Source organism: Haliotis rubra, unplaced genomic scaffold, assembly GCF_003918875.1.
Source record: "Haliotis rubra isolate DU_JTF1 unplaced genomic scaffold, ASM391887v1 Scf354, whole genome shotgun sequence".
NCBI classification, from domain to species: Eukaryota; Metazoa; Mollusca; class Gastropoda; order Lepetellida; family Haliotidae; genus Haliotis; species Haliotis rubra.
In genome coordinates, this window is record NW_025767029.1 from 656,333 (window position 1) to 673,023 (window position 16,691).

Here is a 16,691-nt window from a genome sequence, read left to right on the forward strand (position 1 = left end):
ATATGTTGACTTTACATTGGTAAAAAGAATTACAAGGTGCAAGAAATTCTATTTTGGACACCTTGTACCCAGCTTTGTACACTTTTCATTGGAATCGACCATATATACTCATGGGAACAAATAAAGGAACATATGAAAGTACAAGTGTTCCTTTATTAATTTCCAGAATTTCTCTCACAGTGCACTACATACCTTGTGATGAAATATTGAAAAGAATAAAGGAACACTTATACTTTCATATGTTCCCTTATTTGTTTCCATGAGTATATGCAGCAATCACTTCTGGTTTGAGAAAACACACAACCTATGAACCACAACTATGAAGCAAAGTCCCAAGGGTCTAGTTCCCCTTAAAGACATCTTTAATAAACATATAAATATCCATCACCATGACCTTCAGTCTCAGTAAATGGTTGCCAAAAATGTTTTCTGTATTCTTTAACAAACCTCTGCAAAACATTAACAAAGTATACAAAAGTGTGAAACAATGAAAGTCAAAACAAAACAAGTCCATTGCTGATAATGGAGCATCGTAAATGATGAACCATCATAAAGCATGTACTTATCCAGTACAAACTTGGAAAGTCAAAACTAACCTATATAATGTGGAGATGTGTATCAAAACAGTTTATAAGAGTAAGTGATGACAATTTTATACCATACAACATGAGCATCTGCAAGTAACATTAAACCATGTCTAAAGACCCCTACTTAAAGGAAACTGAAGGTGTTGGCAACTTAGTGGGAAAGGCATTAGCCTCTGGTACTGAAGGTTCAACTTTCAACTCCCACTGTGGGTCCAGTGTGTGTAGACCCTTTATGGACTTTATGATATCATAGGCATATTGTGAAAACAGGTGTGTTTTTTTATTTCTGACCATGGTCACAGTGATCAATTTGTTATTTGATACATTTTAGAAAAAAAATATGAAGCAAAATTATTTAGTCAGTTTCACTGGTCAGCTTGGCAAAATAGGGCTATATGTAGTATTTGTCTTGTGGAAAACATTCCCTATGTAGGCAGTAGACTAAACGCTATCTACAAGTCAAACATATGTCCTGAACACTCTGGATCAAGGATAGTGCAATTACAATGGCAAAATAAGGGAGTCAAAGGGAGATAAGTCATTTTCAACTAGTTTACAAATATTTCATTCCAAAACATCAGCAATAAAAACCATTTAAACCAATACAGCAAAGATATGAAATAAAATGCATAATAAATAAATAATTTGACACAGACAAAGCAACTGAAAATGCTTAAACAGAGAAAGCACATAAACTATATTCTATACTTTATTACATAGCAAAAATGGTTGACTGTGCGTGCGCCAGGCCACAACACCTACCTTTACGACACACACTCGCACGCACGCATGCACGCACACACACCACTTCAGCACTGTAAAATCTGTCTAAGCTATAACAAACTGATACTGAGATATAAAGCTACGTAAAACCAGCAGCATGGAGGTCAATGAAATTATCGTTCCTGATTGTCATTACAAATATTCTCTATACAAAACTAAAATCAGCAGTCGTTGATGAAAGCCACTCTTTGACCATGTGGCATGCTCCAGCATATTTCAAAAAGTAAGTTTACTTTTCGAACTTGCAGATTAGAGATAAGAATTTCAATGTCTGTGCACATTTCCTAACAGGACACAAACATGAAGATGATTGACAGGTACTGCTATCTGAGTGGGGTCAGAGGTCAGGTGGTCAGAGGTCAGGAAGTTTAGATTCAACTGAGCCTACAGCACGTTTCCACACATGGTCGTAGAAGAAGAGAGGTGCATACCGTGAGATAGGGTAAGTTTAAAAACATATAGAATTGGTATGTCAAACAAAATTACTGAACCATACAAGATTAGAGTAGCACTGGGAAGGGCTTTTCGTTGGCAAAGAGATTTTAGCCTCCTCTAATAAGGGCTTTTAATTGGCAAAGAGATTTTAGCCTCCTCTAATAAGGGCTTTTAATTGGCAAAGAGATTTTAGCCTCCTCTAATAAGGGCTTTTAATTGGCAAAGAGATTTTAGCCTCCTCTAATAAGGGCTTTTAATTGGCAATGAGATTTTAGCCTCCTCTAATAAGGGCTTTTAATTGGCAAAGAGATTTTAGCCTCCTCTAATAAGGGCTTTTCATTGGCAAAGAGATTTTAGCCTCCTCTAATAAGGGCTTTTCATTGGCAAAGAGATTTTAGCCTCCTGTGATAAAGTAACTGCTCCAAACATAACTTGTTAACAAACCGTTCAAGAATTAAAAGAATGCTTAACTTTACACACATCCTTCCGTTGTGGAAGTTGATCTAAAACTAATTAGTATGTTCTCCCCTGAGCTCATCACAATTATAACTATATGCCCAACTCTGTCACAGAGCATAGCAATCCTGTTCTATACTGTCAACCACACCAAGTCAGTGCAGAGTGATCACATGACATACTGTCAACCACACCAAGTCAGTGCAGAGTGATCACATGACATACTGTCAACCACACCAAGTCAGTGCAGAGTGATCACATGACATACTGTCAACCACACCAAGTCAGTGCAGAGTGATCACATGACATACTGTCAACCACACCAAGTCAGTGCAGAGTGATCACATGACATACTGTCAACCACACCAAGTCAGTGCAGAGTGATCACATGACATACTGTCAACCACACCAAGTCAGTGCAGAGTGATCACATGACATACTGTCAACCACACCAAGTCAGTGCAGAGTGATCACATGACATACTGTCAATCAGATATATGTCAGACAGACAGACAGAATAAGAATAAGATATATGTACTATCATATTATAATATATCAAAACCCGTCCTGTTTTCTGCATCATGATAGGAAAGCTTCTTGATGCCCTATGACGGTAAATTCACCATCTTGCAGCTGACATCCCAGAGCCGTTTTGCTGCCTCGTCATCTTTAGCTTGTGAAGCCGAGGCCTTCTCTGCACAATCACTGTAGACAAAGCAAACCTATGGTCATACACTGGGTAATGTTGCAAGGAGTCAACAATTAGTTCCTGTCTGCTTCTGTTTCAGGTACAATTTGGTAGTTGGTGATCTTGAAAGCATATCGATGATGTTTGCTCATCTCTTATATAATTTCTCTGCTTGGTTTTTGGAACATTATACAGATGATTAGAGAACTTTGCAAATGAAGGAGGATTGTATGTTAAACAGTTATATGACTCCTGTGAGCTGCATCATGTTGATGTGGGAGAAACGTCTGAAGAGATGCAGTGATGTTGTAGTTTAAAAGATGCTGTGGTGCTGCCACTAGCTTTTGTCATCTTAGATATGCAAACACCACATCAGAGTGTCTTCAAATATCACATATATATCAACATGAGTTATATATGTCTAAAACTAAGAACTGGCACAGATTCTAAAACTTTTATCAACTTGTGGTGGTGTATTTGCTATCAAAAGAAACAAGGCTGAGACATTAGTTATCTTCCTAAATCACTTTTGTAACCTTCTCTGTAAAACAGAAATAACCAATGGCATATATGCCATATGGTTAACAAGCTTCAGTGGGCTACAACACGTTTACTGGCATGGAGTCTCCACATGAACACATGGCCATCAATATCCCCACCACAGTGTTCTATTCCTATTTGCTTCCTGTTTCTTAACTCCACCACGACATTCATGTCCTGAAAACACATACCACATTTGGTTTCCCCATCTATAACGGTTACTGAGGAAATCTGACACCATTGGGGATAACGTGCACTAAGTCAAAGAACGCATGACAAGGGCAATAACTCTGTCAAGAATCATAACACGGTTTTCTTTTTCAAACCCCATCAAGGCATTCATGTTCTGAAAACACATACCAAATTTGGTTTCCCTATCTATGACAGTTTTTGAGAAAATCTGTCCCCATCATCTGGTGCGTATGGACAGAGCTCAAACCTATATGCCCCTCCCACTTCGTGGTGGGGGATAATAATATACAACTGACGAGGAAGGACAGACTATCTGTTGTCAATGCCAACCATGTTCGTCAAATCTAGCAATTCTTGATAATTCATATGCCTACCTGAAGTATTTTCCTGAGACATCATTTAAGCTTTCATCCACTGCACAGAATATTGTAGTCTGGGCACCCTGAACTGGAGTTTTGATGAAGATGAGAGATGCGACTTTGAACAGTGTCTGTTTGAACCATGACACACCCATCTGTGAGAGATGGCGGCCAAGCTCTGTCTTGACCACACCAGGATGAAGTGAGTTGGCAGTAACCCCAGTGCCTGGGAAAATGAGTGAGTGAGTGAGTGAGTGAGTGAGTGAGTGAGTGAGTGAGTGAGGAGTGAGTGAGTGAGTGAGTGAGTGAGTGAGTGAGTGAGTGAGTGAGTGAGTGAGTGAGTGAGTGAGTGAGTGAGGAGTGAGTGAGGAGTGAGTGAGTGAGTGTGTGAGCGATCAACTGGGTAAGGTGACAAACAATCAGGTCACACATTGTAATGAACTTCAGTTAGATGACTCACATTTGTTTGTTTGGCCAGCTTAATAATAGCATCCAGAAAATGATGTCATTAAAACCATGAGAATTGATCTACACAGTTGATTACATCATCATGCACCAACCAAGTCTGACCAATATGACATGCCTAAGGTGTACACACATGAACTTGTGTGAAATTCAATTAAAACAACTTACAACTCTAAGATAACCATGTGATGTTGTACAGGTGTTGGATTGTGGACTATAAATAGTGGTTCATGAAAGCAAAAGTCTTAATCTGATTTTCTAAAAAATACAATTTCAGTGCTATAATTGCACAGTACAGTCAACTGTATCGAGAACCTCTGACAACATGAACAAACTCGAAACTAAATCCAGAAGTAGACCCACCCCTCACCCTTTCCTGAATGCCCCACAACTTCCTGGAGAAATACGTATCTTGGACCATTCTGACAGCACAAACTCTGACACTGACATCAATATTAATTCACATAGGTTGATCCCTGATGTTGTGTGGTGCAGGACAATTTATACCCTTTTCTTCTAGTTTGGAGTTAAGCTCCATATCAACTGCATCCATTCTGGTCTGGTGAAGTATGGTACATGCCTTGAGCTACCTCGATAACAATGTTATAACTCCTTCCAGTTAAAGGTGAGAATAATGTGTACTCAACGCAGTACAACTGCGGAAAGTCATATGCACTTTGACCCATCACCAATCACATTACAGATCAATATGCCAAAAATATTTACCAGAGCTATTAAATAAAAATGCATGATATGATATCACAAGTCTGGTTTGTCAAAAAATTGTGGTCTCAAAGCAATGTGTTGTTGGGGCAGCAGACAATTTTGGACAAAACTCCAAGTGACCATCTTTACATGGGGCTGCTTAAAAGTTATTGTCACCACAATTTATTTTTGGGTAAGATAAAGCGCTTGTATATTTTCAGTATACACTAAGGTCATATCCAGAAAATGATTCAAATACTAACAATGTCAAGCTCACCAATACATCAGAAACAATATATTGCTGAGATTGTACTCTTGGTGTAGGATATGAACAATCCCAAACATACTAATGGTATAATCTGTATGTTTCACAATGTTGACTCTTTATAGACATTCAGTATAATCCTTCCTAGCCACAAATTTGTCAAAGGTAATTTGATTTATCAGTGGGTAATTCTATAACCATTACAAATTTCAATAATCAGTAATTTACATGGAAAAACAAAAATCAGTTTCAGGGGAGATAACTCTGCCAGGTATATACAAAGTTGACCACAGTAAGTGGGTCTCTTGCTCTAACCCATCATATGCATTTGTTACCTTGTAGTCTCACAGACAGTTCTCTAGCAAATAGGACATTAGCCAGCTTGCTCTGGCCATATGCCATCAGTGAGTCATACTGCTTCTCCATGTTGATGTCGTCAAAGTTGATCCTGCCTCCTGTTGGGTGACAACAGGCACAGTTTACTATAAGTACTTCACAGTACGGACATGCAAATATTTCTAACAGTTATTCTTGTCAGGTTTCAAAATATCCCTTTCAAAACAAACCTGGCATCAATTTCTGAAACTGACTTTACTGTATCAACAACCCAGTGATCCAATAAGGCCCCCTGGCCTAATTTCAGATCAACCGTAAATTATCTTCTAATATCAGCAAAGGAGACTGAAAATTTATATAACAGTCTACTTTTTCTGTAATATATGACAGATTTGGTTATCAGAATTAGCATCAAGGAAATGGAATATAATTGCCTTATAACAATTTTTCCAAAAATGTTTTGATTTCATCAATGTCTGAACTAAGTTTGTTAACTAAAAACAATTTCTGTAAAACAAATTAAAATGTGTCTGGTTTTCATAAGAAGCTATCATCACAAGTTGTTACGGTGAACATGGTGAATATATTACTAAATACATCATGCAACTTTCAATGAGTGAATTAGAATATGTATTTCTACTGACATGGCAATATCAAGACTGGTGACACCAGAATAGGACTTCAGATAGGACCTTGTTCTCAGATTGAGAATCCAACAGGAGTTTTCATCAGACAACTCTGTACCACAAGGTTATCAGCTTCCATTGCTTATGTGAAACATTCAGAAACAGTGAAATCTTACGTCTGTGTGCTAGAGATGACACGCAAATAATGCGACTTGGAGCTGACTTCTTCAGGAGATCAAGGAGAAGATTGGTGAGTAAGAAGTGACTGAGATGGTTGACAGCAAACTGCATCTCAAAGCCTTCCTGAGACTTCCAGTAAGGGCAGAACATCACTCCTGAGGGAGGTGAGGATAGGTTACTCCACTGACAGCAACATATTTTGTTATACCATGGTGGTAGATAATCAATTTGGGGTTAAGCAGGGCATGACAGCATGTACAGACCTGCTGACTCTCATCTACTAGAATGACTGCCACAAACACAAAAATTACGAGTCCATCTCAACCCTGACATAGTTTTCTTTACCCAGATGGTTAATAAACACTTACTGATTGGAGAGAAGGGAAACAAAGGAAAGAAAAAGAGTGTCTTTTTTTTTTAAAAGGGTATGACCAAATTGTTCCAAAAGTAACAAGGAAAATTACACTAATTCATTTTGATGATTGATCGGTTGGTGTATTGTGATCGTCAATCATGATTACCAACTAATTCTCAACACAACAGGGTAGGTCTGTGTATTGGCAAACATACTGTATTTCAATATATTGTGATTCAGGTACCCATATTGTGATACAGATTGTGATAGATTGGTAGCCAGAGTGTTTGACAGTGAGTGACATCGATTGTACCTGCAGATCAAATTTTCTACATACGAAAGCCCTTAAAGGTAAAAAATATGTTTTTTTATTTATTTTCTTTTTGTACAATTTATAGCATGTAAAGAATGACATTTTGTTAATTAATTACAAAGCATCAGTTATGAATGAAAGCCCATTGTGAATGAACTTAAATGATACAGATAATCATAAAATGTCTCATAATTTTTTTCCCAATATATATTCTTAAAAAATGCTGCAATACGAATCGTTGAAAAGCAATATTGTGGATATACCAGTAATGCTGTGCAGTCATACTGCAAGGGGTATATTCTGGAATCCCCAAGGGGAGATAAGCCATCTGTTCCTAAATTCTCTTTGGAAATGAGCAGATTACATGCAAGGACAACCAATATTTGTTTGAAACATGGATCTGAAGAGAAATGAGTCTTGTGCATGTTAGAGATGCTGTGGTGGTATGTTCCAGGATTGTCCCGTCATTACTTCCCTTGGTACACACGTCCCACATGATCAAGTGCTCTCTGTGTCACATATATGGGATAAACAACCAGGATAAAATGGTTTCTGGACACAAAAGTGCTGAATAGAGGTAACCTAGATACAATCATAATGTTGACAGACACATGGTATATAAACATTATATCACTGACCAAATTTACTTGTTAATATACTTGACCAGTCATGTAAGGGGAAGTATTTTATCATTTTATCAGGTTTACACAATCATGCAAAACTTATCAAATAATTTTGTTTGACAAACCTCATACAGGCTTACACCAAACCTGAATTTTTGTTTAGAAGAGACATTGTCTAACAAATATTATCAAATATGTTCACATCAACAATTCACATCAACGGTACATCTGCACAACTTATATAACTTGTAAAATTTCAGCTATGAGTATGACCAGTTGAGCTCAACATCAAACAACTATCACCACAACACTGGAATAGTTTTATCTTGCATCAGAAATGTCTTACCTGCATTGTTGATCAAAATATCAAGCCTCTCCTCCTTTTCTACAATTTCTCGAGCTAACTTCCTGACTGACTCGAGAGATGCAAGATCGACAATCCTGACAATGACTCCTGGATTGCCGGTGCTCTTCCTGATGTCCTCTGCTGCTCTCTCAGCCTTTGTCACATCTCTACATGCCATGATGACTCTAGCACCTGAAACAGTACATGACCAGATGTTGTTTAGCTGTTTAGCATAGCACTCAGCTCAGAAACAGTGTCAGTACATGACCAGATGTTGTTTAGCTGTTTAGCATAGCACTCAGCTCAGAAACAGTGTCAGTACATGACCAGATGTTGTTTAGCTGTTTAGCATAGCACTCAGCTCAGAAACAGTGTCAGTACATGACCAGATGTTGTTTAGCTGTTTAGCATAGCACTCAGCTCAGAAACAGTGTCAGTACATGACCAGATGTTGTTTAGCTGTTTAGCATAGCACTCAGCTCAGAAACAGTGTCAGTACATGACCAGATGTTGTTTAGCTGTTTAGCATAGCACTCAGCTCAGAAACAGTGTCAGTACATGACCAGATGTTGTTTAGCTGTTTAGCATAGCACTCAGCTCAGAAACAGTGTCAGTACATGACCAGATGTTGTTTAGCTGTTTAGCATAGCACTCAGCTCAGAAACAGTGTCAGTACATGACCAGATGTTGTTTAGCTGTTTAGCATAGCACTCAGCTCAGAAACAGTGTCAGTACATGACCAGATGTTGTTTAGCTGTTTAGCATAGCACTCAGCTCAGAAACAGTGTCAGTACATGACCAGATGTTGTTTAGTTGTTTAGCATAGCACTCAGCTCAGAAACAGTGTCAGTACATGACCAGATGTTGTTTAGCTGTTTAGCATAGCACTCAGCTCAGAAACAGTGTCAGTACATGACCAGATGTTGTTTAGCTGTTTAGCATAGCACTCAGCTCAGTAACAGTGTCAGTACATGACCAGATGTTGTTTAGTTGTTTAGCATTGCACTCTGCTCAGAAACAGTGTCAGTACATGACCAGATGTTGTTTAGCTTGTTTAGCATTGCACTCAGCTCAGAAACAGTGTCAGTACATGACCAGATGTTGTTTAGTTGTTTAGCATAGCACTCAGCTCAGAAACAGTCGTCAGTACATGACCAGATATTGTTTTAGTTGTTCAGCATAGCACTCAGCTCAGAAAACAGTGTCAGTGCATGACCAGATGTTGTTTAGTTGTTTAGCATAGCATTCAGCTCAGAAACAGTGTCAGTACATGACCAGATGTTGTTTAGTTGTTTAGCATAGCACTCAGCTCAGAAACAGTGTCAGTACATGACCAGATGTTGTTTAGTTGTTTAGCATAGCACTCAGCTCAGAAACAGTGTCAGTACATGACCAGATGTTGTTTAGCTGTTTAGCATAGCACTCAGCTCAGAAACAGTGTCAGTACATGACCAGATGTTGTTTAGCTGTTTAGCATAGCACTCAAACAACAGCTCAGTAATACGACCAGATGTTGTTTAGCTGTTTAGCATAGCACTCAGCTCAGAAACAGTGTCAGTACATGACCAGATGTTGTTTAGCTGTTTAGCATAGCACTCAGCTCAGAAACAGTGTCAGTACATGACCAGATGTTGTTTAGTTGTTCAGCATAGCACTCAGCTCAGAAACAGTGTCAGTACATGACCAGATGTTGTTTAGTTGTTTAGCATAGCACTCAGCTCAGAAACAGTGTCAGTACATGACCAGATGTTGTTTAGCTGTTTAGCATAGCACTCAGCTCAGAAACACTGTGTCAGTACATGACCAGATGTTGTTTAGTTGTTCAGCATAGCACTCAGCTCAGAAACAGTGTCAGTACATGACCAGATGTTGTTTAGCTGTTTAGCATAGCACTCAGCTCAGAAACAGTGTCAGTACATGACCAGATGTTGTTTAGTTGTTTAGCATAGCACTCAGCTCAGAAACAGTGTCAGTACATGACCAGATGTTGTTTAGTTGTTTAGCATAGCACTCAGCTCAGTAATACTACAGCTATATGAAGGTGGTCTGTAAACAAACAGACGATGCAATCCACCAGGGATTTATCTCGGTTTTAAAATTTTGTGCCTTTGACTAGCAAATTGGGAAAAATATTGCAATAATGTTCAAAATTTGACTGTTTATGATTTTCCTTAATTTGAAGCAAATTTGGGTACAAATAATGGCCTCTGAGCAGAGGACACATTCAAGCATCATCATCATCATCATCAAGGGATTGATATTGTCAGCAATGACCCACTCTATCATGGTACAAAGGTCATCCAATTGACCAAGTCACCAATTCAACCATAAAATTCATTTTTTCGCCTGTAACAAGCATAGGTTATTGGGAACCTATTCTAATCCAGAATCCTCTTTAGGTAACATGTTTAGTCAAGAATGAGTGAGTGAATGGTGTTTAATATCTTGCTCAGCCTTCTATAAATAATGTGTGAATGTTTTTATGACCAGTAACTCATATATTCCAAAAGCCTGCCAACATAAATATCCAGCATGGATGCCAACAGATCAAGAGACAGGAGTTGGTTTAGACTACATCAGCATCAATGTTCCTGCATCATGTTGAGCATAGTGGTTGAGATCACAATCAAGGTCCAAATAGATATTCAATACTACAGGCATACTGGGGAAAAGAAGAAGAAACCATTTAATTTGCAGTTTTTCAGTCACAAAATAACTCAAAAGAGGGACATTACTTTCGAACAGTGTACCAATAGTATCTGAAAGTGTGTCCACTGAATGATGACACAGAATGATGACACTTATATTCCACAGCTGACATTCCTTCCTGACGGTAAGACAGATCTGGCTTCAATAAATGGTATTCATTCCGAAGAATTTTGTTTGAAGAAATCAAGAAGCAAATGATGAAACGTTTCAGTTTGTTAAATAAGTAGCACTGTATCTTGGCATTTTGAAAGGTTCTAAAAATGTTCATTTTGTATTCATAGCCTTTGGCCATGTGAGACGTGCCAATTTACACTTGTCACAGGGGTAAATGTGATCTAGACCAACTTCATATCTTCTGTAAGCTAAGGTGGCTGAGTGTTTTAAATCGCTGACTTTGTGACCTGATGATTAGGTGCCTGACTCTGAGAGTTAGGGTTCTAATCAAAGACGAGTGAGTGAGTGAGTGAGTTTAGTATTACGCCGCACTCAGCAATATTCCAGCTATATGGTGGCGGTCTGTAAATAATCGAGTCTGGACCAGACAATCCAGTGATCAACAGCATGAGCACCGATCTACACAATTGGGATACGATGACATGTGTCAACTAGGGCAGGGACGGATACTCGGGTACTCAAATCCGGATCGGGTACAGCTGGAATCGAGTCCTATTTCAAGGAATCGAGTACCCGGAAAGGGTGAGAACTCTGTAATGTCAAGGGCATGTAACTCAAACCAAGAACAAAATGGACGACACACATGCTAAGTGTGTTTGGGCTCATTTTGAGCTTGATGCAGATGGCAAGAGAACCAAATGCCGACTCATGTGGAAGCAGTACAAGTTCAATGAAGAAACATCTTGCTCTAAAACACAACGTAAAACATGAAGGTGTTCATTACATTGTGTAACTCTAATTGCTTATTAAGTTAGTTCATTAAAAGCTGTTAAGAATACATTGAATTTTGTCTTTAGGTTATATTTCATTTCAATTTTATGAACACATCTTTTACTTCTGTGTCAAGGCTGAATACATCCACTATATAGAGATTGTAATTAATTGATTGTATGTGTTGGGAATTAACATATTAAAGCGAACGTTTATTGAAAGAGCACATTCTGATTTGCAAATACAATGTTCGACTGATTATCATGACAATAAGATGAAAGGTGATCAGAAATATATAGAAGCACAATTCACTTTGATCACATATAATACCATTCAGTTACTATACATTTTATAGTTTAACAAATAATATCAGCATACAGTTATTCCAATGAATATACACAATGTTCACTTAATATATACAAATTTAGAATATTTAATGTTTTTTATTTAAACGTGAAAATATAGCATTTAGATATATTTCTTTATCCCTACATTCAAACAAAAGTATTTCAATGCGACGTTTAATAATCTTCTGGAAGAATAAAAGTTAACTCACTACAAAAATTTCATCAGTAATTCACGGCCCTGTATTAGTCTGTACTGTATAATAGACTAACTGTAATGCAACTGAGTTGCGCAACAGAGCAAAATGACCAGTCTTCCCTCATGCAAGCGAAGCATTTTGCTATGTTGCTTAACTCAGTTGCATTACAGTTTGCTGGTCTGTATATCTTGTATAGAATTCTCCTGTCAGTAAATACATCAATCAAATTTTATTCTATGTAAGTTTACATAAAGTCTACATGTAAAACATTATAGGTTCAGTTAGAATATCACATCTGAAGGTAGTTGTCTACTGGTTGACAAAATAACCTGTCTTTCTCATTGACGTAACACACATTTACATCTTTGGTATTGTCCGTTTAATGAAGGTTATTATTAATCGACTGCAATTTATCTGCACATGAGCAGTGAGTTGTCAAGTCACAGTCAAAGCGGGAATGTAAATAATGGTGTTACTCTTTATATTAGTTAAACAGACGTAAATTAAATAGTCTAAGATCAATTTCAACGTCTTATTGCCATCCTTTCAGGTTTTCTATAATAATTTCTGTCAAATCGTCATTGGATATTCAGACAGTTGACAGAAGCGCTGTATTCCTTACATTTCCGGGTACTCGATTCCGATTCGGGTAAGTACATGCGGGTACTCGATTCCCCTTTTGCCGACCCGTCCCAGCCCTAGTGTCAACCAAGTCAGCAAACCTGACCTGCCTCTTACAACAAGCATAATCAAAGACGAGACTCGACCCAACAAAAGTATGAGGATCTGTACTTTACAGTGACTGTAAACCCAAATATAAAATATGTTACATTTGACTACTTTCTAAATGGCATTAGGTATTCATATGATGATTATTGTTCATAAAAATGTTTTATTTTTTCAGTGAAAATATTATTTTAGTTATATTGACAAATGCTCTTCTCAGTGTCAATATATACACATTTGTAGGGGGTGTAACAATGCATCGAACTATCGATGGATTGCAATTGTTGAGCCTCTGATAGCAATTATCAATGGTAGAAACAAAAACTATCGATGCATGGATAGTATGCATGGCTATCGATAGTTTAGTAATTGACTTCCATTGATAAATGTGCAGCGCAAAATACCGTAAGTACCAGATTCATTCCCTTTGATTTAGAGTTCTCCATCCCTGTTACCTCTTAAACAAACTTGATCTGTATTTCAAGTTTCTTGTCAGTTGTTAAAAGAGACTGAAACTACTTCAGTTTGTTTTTATTTCATATAAACTATAGGCTACATTCATTTGGGAAATGACTTCAACTGAGACAATTCAAGGAGAGAAAACACTATTGCAATACTACTGCAATAGTTGGTCCCAGTAGACAATCACTATCGCAAAAAGTATGTTCCAATAGACTACCACTATTGCAGTTGGTCAATAGCAGGAACAGGGGGGGGCTTAGCCGCCCCACTTTTTTCAAGACGAAACCATATCTACCTTACCATAACTACAATTTCATGCATTTTGATTTTCAATACTTTTCATAAATTAGCCCCCCAACTCTGAAAACCGTTCCTACGCCCCTGAATAGTCACCCCTAAAAGATGAGCTAGGTAGGATAGCCTAGTGCATTCTCTCATCACAAGAAAACCCAGGTTTCATTCACCACATGGCACATGGGTACAATATGTGAAGCCCATTTCTGGTGTCTCCCGCCGTGATATTGCTGGAATATTGCTAAAAGCAGCGTAAAACTAAAGTCACTCACTCACTCACTCACTCACTCACTCACAAGAAGACTACATGCTCAGTTTCACCTCCTGACCCATCAGCTTAGTTACCTCTTCCAGCCAGGTCCCTTGCTGTCTCTTTCCCAATGCCACAATTAGCCCCAGTGATCAAAACGGTTTTCCCATCAAGACGAGCTCTACTGTGGCAAACACCACCTCCAAAGTATCTCCTCAGTGCATAATAGCTGACACCTGAAAAAGGAAAAGAAACTGGAAGTTTGTCACGTGTATTTTTATCAAAACCAGTACATAAAGAAGTCTGGAATTCAATGAACTGGTACAACACTTTATCATAAGAACTGATTCACAATCACCTTAACATGCTTACTGTCTTACAACAGGGTATGAAACTCCCAAACATTTCAGCCAGACCACAAGACTGGTTAGATGGAAAACTTGCCAGCCCTGACCCAAACTTACCTGCCCACAAAATATCTTCATATACATGTCTAAATTTTGACCCGACCTTGAGCAGGTGAATTTGAGAATCTGGCAGTCCGTATTGAAAATAACCCGTCCCGGGGGGTTGGGCAGGCAGGTATTTCGAACGCTGCTTACAATTTCAAACAATGACATCATCATGTTCATAAACCCCTGGACATCCTAAGCTATTACCAGGGCTACAGATAAGGGGTGTACAGGCGTAATGTAATCAATGAAGTATGACATAATATAAGATTTCAAGCGTGTCATGTACACACATAAATACCTTTGTATGTCTGACATATATAAAGTTTAATAGCTGAAAAGTTGTTTAATATTATAAATAACAAACCACATCACAAACTCGCTCACACAAAAATGTCAGTACTCCTTCAAAATTCTCCACACACCTCCACTTGCAATATGAGGTGTAAGTACACCCCACCCCCAAAAGTTATCTGGATCCCTGTATTGCAGGACTTTATCTAGGATTCTAGCTGTTCTATACAGACAAATTGGACAATATAGTGTGGTTTTGTTCAAAAGTGGACTTTTCAATTCCAATTTTAGAAAGTTTTGGAATGGGGCAATTTTCAGTATTGCGCATCGCGAAATTGTTATTGTGAATGCTCGTTTTTGGTATAACACTATCAAACGCATCTATTACAAGAGTATGACAGATACGATAAAAAAAACGACCTATGGTACGTTTCTGTATTCAGATTTTGGCTAGAGTACATATCTGAACTGAGTCTGAGGTACGCGTGCCGACACCGCCCCCTTCAGCCTTGCTAATGCTATCATTACAGTCAGTTGTATCATGAGTACATACGTCAACTCTCACGCATTTGGCGTGAGTCTCACGCTTTATTGACAAATGTCACGCTCTCACGCCTCAAATAATAATAATCTCACGCATATCTGGTAGCCAAAAATAATCTCAAAATTAATACGCATTTTCGTTCGTTTTGCGTAAAGTTGAACATTGAAAAGAACGCCTGAATGAACGAAGTACTAAAACGATGTTTATGCGAATGATTCGGCTTATTATTATTTTTATTAGCATGCATCTTTTAGTGTCAAAATTATGCCATCAGAAGGCTCCAAATGCTCCTGAAAATCACTAAACTTCATTTTGGGGCGGGGGCTTCAAATTCCCCCAAAGACTTCCACCAGGGCGTCGCCCCTCGACATGACCCCGTCTGGACCCAGGCTTATTTTTTCAGTCTCACTCCAAACCATCTTTAGGGGTTGACAGCTCTGTGAGTATAACCCATACCATCGCAGGGTAGTTCTGGGGTTGACTGCATGCACACAAATCAATTATCATTTGTTCTGAAACTATATACATCTGATTCAGTTTCGTTTTCACATAGTTGTTAAGACCTTTCAACCTATAAAGTACATTGCTAACACGGCAATATAGTGAAAACAAAACTGAAATTCAAATCTAAGTGAGTCTTTCGTCAGAGGACTGTGGACCGCATTAGAATCTATTGACGTGAAATGTGTGTGATTGAGATACAAACCACCAGCAACCACGAGGACAATTTTTTTGTAACTCCAACAAAGTTCAAGCGCTTTCACAGTTGCTGTCTGCATAAACTTCAATGTGTCTGCCGCCATTTTGAACAGAAAAGATCACGTGATCATATATTTCTGTCTCTCTTGAGGAGAGTAAAACCGAGGAATGCCGATCAAATCTGTTCACACGCACAGATTTACGTTCAAAAGAGCACTGACACTCTATATATTTTATTTTTACATAGTTTGTCCTTTATTTTATCTCGTATCTATAATGACATCAGGTTGCGACGTGTTAACAATGCTGTGTTATGAATGCACGGTGTTTGATTAACAGGAATATGAGAAATAACGATGGATACAACTTATAAATTTATGGATAGCAACTCTTTGTTTATTGCATAGATCGAGTTTCCATGTCGATCGTTACACCGTCATCAGGTAAATATAGATAAATTAATGTGGGGAGGTATATGTGCATAGTATATGTTATAACAATAACAATATTTACAGGTAATTGATGACAAATAGCAAATAACATGATGCCACTATACGTCAAGCTTTAACATGTAAACA

The 16,691-nt window shown here is 38.1% G+C and overlaps 1 protein-coding gene across 1 annotated transcript; it reads right to left on the reverse strand.

Annotated features, from left to right (window-relative positions):
* Nucleotides 1-2,796: 2,796 nt before the first annotated feature.
* Nucleotides 2,797-16,215, reverse strand: LOC124285180 (retinol dehydrogenase 13-like). Its single transcript, XM_046721365.1, has 7 exons — nucleotides 16,121-16,215; nucleotides 14,220-14,360; nucleotides 8,255-8,446; nucleotides 6,614-6,772; nucleotides 5,811-5,930; nucleotides 4,056-4,266; nucleotides 2,797-2,966 (listed from the first exon to the last, which is right to left on the reverse strand). The coding sequence occupies exons 1-7, from the start codon at nucleotides 16,191-16,193 to the stop codon at nucleotides 2,867-2,869; spliced, it is 996 nt and encodes a 331-aa protein (XP_046577321.1). The 5' UTR covers nucleotides 16,194-16,215; the 3' UTR covers nucleotides 2,797-2,866.
* Nucleotides 16,216-16,691: the final 476 nt, after the last annotated feature.

What these genes read in the sequence shown, in the direction of transcription:
- LOC124285180 (XM_046721365.1), bottom strand. Translation starts at nt 16,193, where the DNA reads ATGCAGACAGCAACTGTGAAAGCGCTTGAACTTTGTTGGAGTTACAAA. An exon ending in TATTTTGATCAACAATGCAG is followed by an intron (nt 6,773 to 8,254) that starts GTAAGACATTTC and finishes CACCTCCCTCAG; the next exon opens with GAGTGATGTTCTGCCCTTAC. An exon ending in GTCTCAGGAAAATACTTCAG is followed by an intron (nt 2,967 to 4,055) that starts GTAGGCATATGA and finishes CTTTGTCTACAG; the next exon opens with TGATTGTGCAGAGAAGGCCT.